Here is an 8,899-nt window from a genome sequence, read left to right on the forward strand (position 1 = left end):
CTTTCTTACTGTTAAGTTTTGTTTAATTTCGATGGATAAAATAGTGTGGTTTACTATGTTTGCATTTTGAATTACACATATATGGGGTACTAGTCTCGAGTGCTTAGAGCCTCTATAGGGTTTAATCCGGCCCTCGGGATGAAAAAGAGAAGGAAAAGGAAAGTTAATGCAAAATTAGTTGAGGCGAGGGCTGAGGCCCAAGGTAGGGCGATTCCTTACACTGGGCCTCGGTCTCTGTCTCCTAAGCAACCCCCCCCCCCCACGACAACAACGTGCAAGGGATGGGAGAAGGGTTCTGATTGGAGAATTTCATTCATATTCACTTAAAATACATCTTTACTTCAGTATTTTTTTTGATCGGATATTATAAACAATGTCTCCAAAGTTTCCATTTTACATAAGGCTTATCCCTCCCTGGATACTGTTCAGAGATTTTCGAGTTTACATGATTGGAATCACTTAGGGATATAGTGGCCGATGTACATCTGATATAAATATTAAAAGGAGCTACTCCATTAATAAACAGTTAATTTCTTTCATGATGTAACTGCAGTATCTTTTTTTTGCACTTTATTATTCTAACAATGTGCTCTTTGTATGAGGAATCAAGAACCTATTCAGCAGTGTTTCGGGTTTGCCTGTACTAAATATATTCTGCTATTAAGTTGGGTTCTATGAAAGAAGTGTGTACAGAATGTGTTTTAGCTGAAATACATGGACCTTCACCTTATTTTGAATTCCAGACACTTCTTCTAAAAAAAGTCTGGAGTTGAACAGGAGTGCATCCCTCTGTGCAATTATGCCCGTGTCCGTGCTAATGATTGTGTCCACATCTGTATGTATCAGTGATATTGTCATCTCGTATGATTTAGTGGCCCTATTTAATCCACTAAGTTATTTCTGGGAGTCAGTTCACACCAATTCTTTACACCCTCGAACATCTAAATTACTTACAATTCATTTAGTACCCACTGTTCAATGTGGGCCAATTCAGAAATTAGTTTCCTAAATTTAAAATTACACCAGTGTACATATTAACTACATTCTAATTAGATTTGTTTACATTAAAACTGAACCTTACAATTATAGGTGTGGGTTTTGGCCTTTCAGACGTTCTCCTTTTCTCTATCTTTTATATATTATTTTTTTTCTTTGTTTGCAATACTGATCATTTTAAGAAGAAAAAAGAGAGAGAGAAAAAAAACCCTGTAAACTAGAACAGGCCTCCTTATTCCCATGAGCGAGAAAAAAAATCCTCTTCAAATTATTATAAGCTTTTCATCAATCAAAAATCAAGTAAAGTCTTCATTACTTTTTGCAAGCATAACAAGCATGGTGTATGATGCACATTTTGGTGTTTAAACCTTAATATCATAAACCACACAACTGCTACTTTCGGGCAGTATGTGATTATGTACAGTATTTCACTTCAAGTAATTAAATGTTGCCAATGTGAATTTGAGTCATAATAGTTTTCACACCTAGAAACATGCAAACAGCAAAAGGATGTTGACTGGATGTTGCATCTTAATTTTTTTGTACAGTTTACATTCAAGCTCACTTCATCACTGATTATCATGTTATGTACTTTACAGAGAAAACCGCTGTTAATGAACCTAAGGATTTTTAAAGTTATTTTCTTCTTAAATCTAATTGGTAGGCTCAGAATAAGTGCACAATAGGAAGAGGGTGTTGTTTTTGTTAATCTGCATGGAATAAGTTTTAACCTTAGCATGCATATATATTGTTTGGTTTCTATAATTTTATTGGCAAGTCATTTTCATGAATACACTGTTCTCTAATATATATATATATATATATATATATTTATATATATATATATATATTTATATATATATATATATATATATATATATTTTTTTTTTTTTTTTTTTTTTTTTTTTTCCCCCCCCACACACACACACACACACACACACACACTCACACTCTCACACTCTCACACACTCACACACACTCACACACACTCACTCACTCACTCACTCACTCACTCACTCTGTGGTACATGTGTTCTATTCACTCCATTTTCATTGTTTTGCCAGTGTAATTCCAGCTTCATATTACTCTCTCTAATTTCTCTCATTACCTGAAACAATATGTAACTATCATCTTCTGTGAAATTATAATTGTGTGATTAATATCTACATAACACTCAATCAGTGAGTAAACCTTTGAGGAATATAATTGTTCACATATCTTCATCCTTGAACTCCATACTTCTCTAAAGAAATCTCAAAACTACTTTAGTTCAATCAGTTTTTTTCCATTTCCAGATCTATATAATAAGAATTAATATTCTAAGTCCTTTCAAAAATAAACTGCTAGTCACAGTTTCTTGTTTATGTAATATCTCTTCTGGGCATTTTAATTCAACATTTCAATTTGCTTTGATGTTCAAATTCTCTGCTCATCTTTACTGTTATACAAAGCGCAAAAGGTTCTCAGCAACATCTTGAAGTGCATATGCATAAAGTCTTGGGAAAGTTTAGATTAAAAAATTAGCCTATGCTTATTCATTTTTTCACTAATATTTTCTTTATTTCACTGCAATACACACTTTCACAGTTTGAAGCATTTCATAAAGATATGAAATTATGTGCTAAAATCACTGAAAAGTAATACATTACATTTCATTGTGGGGGGGGGGGGGGAATAGAACAAAAAGTCATAAATAATTTTTACCTGATAATTCTTGAAAAAGGAAAAACAAAAATGGTAGGCCAAGGTTGATTTAAAAACTTCCACATGTGCTGAATTTAATACTCAATGACACACAAAAAGAAAGTGACTAAAAAAATTACTATCACAAAAGTTACTACCATAATAAACTGAGGTTCACAAGGCAAATACAAAAACTTCGCTTACACATTCATAGCGACATGTTCTTGGGTACTGATTACATTATCACATTTGTTTTCTGTAAAAACTATTATGTACTGTGTATTACAGTTATGTGATTTCTTTATATACTTACAATATACATCAATTTAAGGTAGGCACTGATAAACATGACATGTACTCAAAAGATATATATAATGGACATGCCGGGAGCATCAATGTATGGCCAGTTCAGAATGACAGGTGCAAAAGCATGGGCATCACTGTATTACCAATGTTCACTCAAAAACCAATGTCCCAAAAGTCTGTGCTGAGGAAGTCATCAGAATTCATAATTACTGAACTTAGTTATGCTCAATTCAGACATACAAATTAACCTGTCTTGCCTCCACACACAAAGAAAGAAGAATAAGTAGACAAAGAAAAAAAAAAAAAAGCTCATGGTTCAACACCTGTGATCCAGACTGCCCAAAAAAATAAAACAAAAAAATACTACAAATAAATAAAAGTTATTCATTTAACAATAAAAAATAAACAAACTTTGAGAGCAATTGTTTTTACGGCCAATCCAGCAGGTCTCAAGTAACAAAAGAATACCCAAAAGTAACAGCAAATCAAGATGGACTCAATACTGCAGATGGTTTAAGTGATAACTAAAACAGGTGTGTCTGACACCAATGCAACACTGCTGACAAAGGTTTGTGGTTGCTATGCATTTTTTTTTCTTTTTTTTTTTTTTGTATTTTTTTTTTTTTGTAACCATGCTCCTTTCATCCATAAGGCATCAAGAGCTCTCAAAAACTTCATTCACATCTGCTGTCAATGCTTATCTGAGAAATTAGAACACAATCAAATCTGGTATCACCAAAATATAAATTGGGAACATTACTAATAACCTACCAAAGTTTGGGCAAGTCTTTTTCCTCCTCAATCAAGTTACTGAATGCAGTGACAGCATATTATATGTAGTATTTCACTGTAGCTCATGTTACACTCCCACCATTAATGCTTGTCTCTGTAAATCAATTAATGCCCACTCTTCCATTTTTAACTGACCTGCAGTTCTGACAGGAGAAAAAAAAATCAAAGCTTTATACAAAATTCTCGGAGGAGCATGGTAATCAAATAATATCCCAGGAAATGAATGCATTTTGTAAAGGATTGAAAATAATTTTTCTCAAGTATTAAATCTACAATTACAGAAAAAATTGCATCTTGGCCTTGCTGAATCTGTTTCACAAAAGCTTTTACTGCAATACATTTGGGTCCACTGTGATGCTATCTTTCAAATGACTAGGATTGACATTTATAAGCAATGTTACTGAGAGAGATCCCCCACAAATAATCCTCAGATGGTTACTTTGTCATTGTCCACTAACCAAACTAAATTGCCTTTTGGTCTCATTTAAAATGAGTAAATCATATGTACAAAAAAATTAAATTAAATCCTACCAATGACCCACACCTTAACAACATACCAATAAAACGTGGGCCATAAAAACAAGAAAACAAACACGACATTCTCCAAATGGAAACAATGACGAGATCATTTATCATCTTAATGCTCTGTGAGATTATGTCTTCATCTGAATACACACAAACTGATGAAAATCCACGGCCTGAAATCTTCCATAAAAAAAGTGCTTGGATCCTAGTTCTCCAGCGTGCCCAACATCACAATCACTACGTAGCTGAAACCAAAACCAGCTGTCTGAAGCCAAGCTGCTTGTGGAAAATTGAAAAATGGGGATATCACAGTTCACTTTCCACAAATACAGTAAACTCCTTCTCTAATGTCTTTTAAAAGTGTCCAGAATAATAAATGGTAGTTGTGATCAAACAAGTAACCTTCAATTTTCATATACGTATATCTATGACAAGCTGAGATTTTATCACTGAACACCCAGCATTGATTTAGTTTAACTATTGGTCTACATATTCACATAATAAATTAAAACTGTAGAGTTGAGGCTTGGGCCATGAGATGGAGATACCTTGAGAAACTGTCACCAGGCACAATAAAGAATACATCCCCAGGAATGCTATATAAATCACAAATGAGAATTAGTTGTCACTCCCATGCTTCCTTTTTCAGTACTGTAAATGCTTGCCTTTCGGCATTCGTTCCAAGAGCTTAAAAGCATATTCACACCAGCTTTGACTCTTCTTGTCACTCTCTACCTTAAGGATGAATTGATGTTGGACACAATGCACCAAATACATAAAAACAAATACAAAACAAAAACAAAAACAAATAAACAAGGTAGCAATTGACAAAAAAAAAAAAAATAAAAAAAAAATAAATAAATAAAATAAAATAAAATAAAAATCATAGAATATCACAATGTGAAGCCCAAAAATTGGTGGGTTGAGCATCATCTGCCGGTCCAAAAACTTCCTATGAGAGGTGGAAGCTGTGCTGGCCCTCTCTGGCCGCTATCTCCAATTTGGCACTCATAATATCAATACTGGAGTAGTCTGGTAGTTTCAGGTAGTTAACGCAGGTCATCACCGAAGGTAAGAAATCGTCAGGGTTTTCTCCTGCTTCAAAAGTTTTCCTTACAATGGTAAGTGCTGGAGATAGACTTCTGAAACCTGTAAAAAAGAGAGAAAAATAAAATTTTGTAAAAATTAATCTAGAGACTTCTTATAATCATGGCAACCCTGTATAAATAACACTTACATAAGCAAAACCAATGGCTAAAAGAATTTCAAATATGATCACAGAAATTCCTACTTGTTTCCTTTGGACTCCTCTCCCTTCCCCAACTAAGAACAACTGTTTTACAAGAAAGCACTATAACTAAAATCTAGTGATATATAATCAAAACGAGAATTCCAGATACAGTTCCAGCTGACCTTGGTTATAACAATATCAACATTTGTATTTTATATACATCACACAATTCTTGGTATTTGATAACATACACTAATAAAAATAACTAACCTCCAACAGGCAGCCTTGGTGAACCTGTAACAAATTGTAAGAAGGATCTCTGCTGAGCTGGTGTGTAGTCTGCAATAATCTGCAGCAAGAACTTAACCGCCCTAGAGTTGTGCGTATATCCATGATCTGGACGGCAACATTCAGCAAGTTGCTTCATGTCCCACTTCGAGGCATCCGAGGAGCCACAGAACAGTTGCTCAAGCTCTTCCGGGTAGAAGACTCGGAGCTGAGTCAAGGGAAAGACACACTCAAACCCTTCACGAAGGGCCTCCATTTGCCTTCTGACTCCTTCACGGACCAACCACTCAATAACAAGCTGGAAGTAAGTTTTAACTTTAACAGAAATGTATGTACAGAAAAATGTACTGGCATGCACAGAATGCCTCAAATTTTTTATATGAATTCAAACAGTGTATTAACCCTTCAATGACGGTATCAGAAATCTCTTGGTGTCACTGATTCCAGGGACTTCTGGCAACTGTCCTGCTGTTTGGCCGAGGAGTCTGCTATGTGTAGCGGACTTCCCGCTTGACTTACTCTAGCGCGTCTAGACACCTATAGCTGTACAAATTATGATGAATTGGTTTGTTATGACCGATATAGGTCTGGTCTGGCAGTAAGAGGTTAAAGCAATGGAGAAGAGAAGAGAAGAGGAGAGAGAGAGGAGAGGAGAGGAGAGGAGAGAAGAGGAAAGGAAAGGAAAGAAAAAAAAGAAGAAAAGAAAAAAGAAAAGAAAGGAAAAGAAGAAATAGAAGAAGAAAGATTGAGCGAGGAATTTTTCAAATTGGTTTCAGGCCATTTTAAATCTTCATACATTAATATATATTAATAATAATATAGACTTTATGCTTTTACTCAACTACTGAACAAGAAAATAAAGGTTTCCCCGAACTTTTCAATTCTGATAAGGTTGTGTTACATATCCTGAAACAAGAAAAAATATTTAAGACTTTCTCTCAGAATTTAATGCTTTCCCGACGGGAGGCATGTACGTACATGCCATGGTAATCGACTACAATGGCCAGAGATATTATATAGTATTCATGAAGTGATGTAAAACCACGTGAAAAGACCAATATGTATTTTTGAAAAAAAGGTAAAATCACGTATTTATAAAAACACTGAACATAAAAGTATATCAATAAGGAAGTGACAATATAAACCTGTTGAAACTAAAGTTATCTTATAAAATAACTTGGAGAGAGAGAGATAGAGATATAGAGATATAGAGATATAGAGATATAGAGAATAGAGATATATAGAGAGAGAGAGAGAGAGAGAGAGAGAGAGAGAGAGAGAGAGAGAGAGAGAGAGAGAGAGAGAGAGAGAGAGAGAGAGAGAGAAGAGAGAAGAGAGAGAGAGAGAAATTACAACAAAACCTACGGTTTCAACTCCATGATGCGAACCACTGCTTATTTTATTCAGATTATAGAGCGAATAATGATCAACTATGGAGTCTATATAACAAAAATATCCTACAGCCTTTATTTATCAGGAAATATGGGAAATAGAGACCTTGGAAAATAATAATTTTAAAAATACAACATAGGCTCTTAGTATTACGAAGAAAAGGCAAGGGATGCTGGTATTAGGCATGAGTGGTCGCGCATGCTAGGGCAGCGAGGCCCGGGCCACTATGAATACTACCCATCGGGAAAGGATTATGTATTTTGTTCCTTAAAATAAAAAATAAAAAATCTTACCTGTAGGTACTGATCAAGGTTATGTACAGTGACAGCAATGTCTGAGCCACCCTTTCGGAACTCAATGTTAGGATAGCCAGGTAATGTGAAGGTCAGCGCAAGGTCTTCCACACTACATCCATCTACAGTCAGGGCTTCCAGACGAGCCTGCAAGAGACAAAACAAAATGCTTCAGCAAATGAAATGGTAAGTCAAATCCTACAGCCTCTTACATTAAAAAACTAGTTCCAGTGATTCTAAAGATGTATTATTGAAAACTACTTGTGCTTCATGCAAAGTGGAATTATTTTCTCATTCATTCTGTTCTTATTGAAGGAAAATAATAGGGGGTGGGGGTGGGAGTGGTGTAGGGGTAGGGGAAGAAGTAGAAGACAACACAAAGGCAACAGGACATAAGGAAGAAATAGGTCATTATCATTCTGGTCTTCACATCCTACTCACGTGTAACTCAGCCCCTGAGATTCCTTCCTGTTCAGCCTGAGCTTCTATACGTTTCTTTTGTAAAACTGTAGCATGAAGGCGTGTGAGGGTCTGGCCCAACGTTGGATCTAAGGAAACAACATCACCAAGACCCAGAGACCATTCTTCAGCAAGGAGCCACTTGTACACGCATTCATGAAGACCAAGATCCAGCTGGAAATAAAAATGAATAAGGAAAAACTTGTACAGTCCACAATAAATTATGTAAGTAATGTTTCTCATTAAAATTGATCTTGTAATAGTATTTAGTAGCTAAATGAAGCCTGTGATTGACTAAGATGCCTAGGTTTTAACACCACAAATATTTGGTGATATTAATGCATTAAGGGGCTAAAATTACATTAAAACTGTAACCAATGTCATGTAACAAAGTAACAAGAGAATGATAGATGGAAATATATGTTTATGGAATCATATATACCATGTTAACAATAACGGTTTGCCATTTACAATTTCCCTGGTTTTATTTTCAGCTCTTTTCTTCTTTTAAAAGAACATAAGAAGTATAAAATAAGAATTCTCACAATGTATAGCATGTACACCCTTCCATATCCTATTCCCCCACTGCCTTAGCACTTTCTTGTCTTCCTGAACCAACCATACAAGTGCCTCCTACTGTCAACCAAGCCTCTAATCTACTTGTGAATGTACATCATGAGTAGAGAGTAAGAATTATTGTAATCACTGGCATATGCACCCCAAAAACCTTCCAATTCTCTATTTCTTTGGCACCCCCTATGTCTATGAATGAATCATACTTCATATTTTCATCTTGTAGAGATCTGTTGTTTTATAATTTTTTTTTTGTTATCACTTTCATTACTGCTCTTTTTCTCCCTCATATCCTGTCTTTCACATATCTGTGGGATTTGTTTCACAATGGTGAATCTGTTATCATTTTCTTTTGATATCA

General features: G+C 35.0%; 1 protein-coding gene across 1 annotated transcript; it reads right to left on the reverse strand.

Annotated features, from left to right (window-relative positions):
- Positions 1-2,761: 2,761 nt before the first annotated feature.
- On the reverse strand, positions 2,762-8,209 carry LOC119583562 (E3 ubiquitin-protein ligase TRIP12-like). The gene is made up of 4 exons (XM_037932109.1): positions 7,948-8,209; positions 7,507-7,653; positions 5,804-6,119; positions 2,762-5,451 (listed from the first exon to the last, which is right to left on the reverse strand). The coding sequence occupies exons 1-4, from the start codon at positions 8,206-8,208 to the stop codon at positions 5,255-5,257; spliced, it is 921 nt and encodes a 306-aa protein (XP_037788037.1). The 5' UTR covers position 8,209; the 3' UTR covers positions 2,762-5,254.
- Between the last annotated feature and the right edge of the window lie 690 nt (positions 8,210-8,899).

The sequence above is a fragment of the Penaeus monodon genome, chromosome 17 (genome assembly GCF_015228065.2).
Source record: "Penaeus monodon isolate SGIC_2016 chromosome 17, NSTDA_Pmon_1, whole genome shotgun sequence".
Lineage (NCBI taxonomy): Eukaryota > Metazoa > Arthropoda > Malacostraca > Decapoda > Penaeidae > Penaeus > Penaeus monodon.

Bases quoted from the DNA above. Each gene is read 5' to 3' on its own strand.
- LOC119583562 (XM_037932109.1), bottom strand. From the start codon at position 8,208: ATGAGAAACATTACTTACATAATTTATTGTGGACTGTACAAGTTTTTC. The intron at 7,654-7,947 runs GTGAGTAGGATG...TGTCTCTTGCAG, and splicing joins TCTCAGGGGCTGAGTTACAC to GCTCGTCTGGAAGCCCTGAC. The intron at 5,452-5,803 runs GTTAGTTATTTT...TCTTTTTTACAG, and splicing joins ACCAAGGCTGCCTGTTGGAG to GTTTCAGAAGTCTATCTCCA.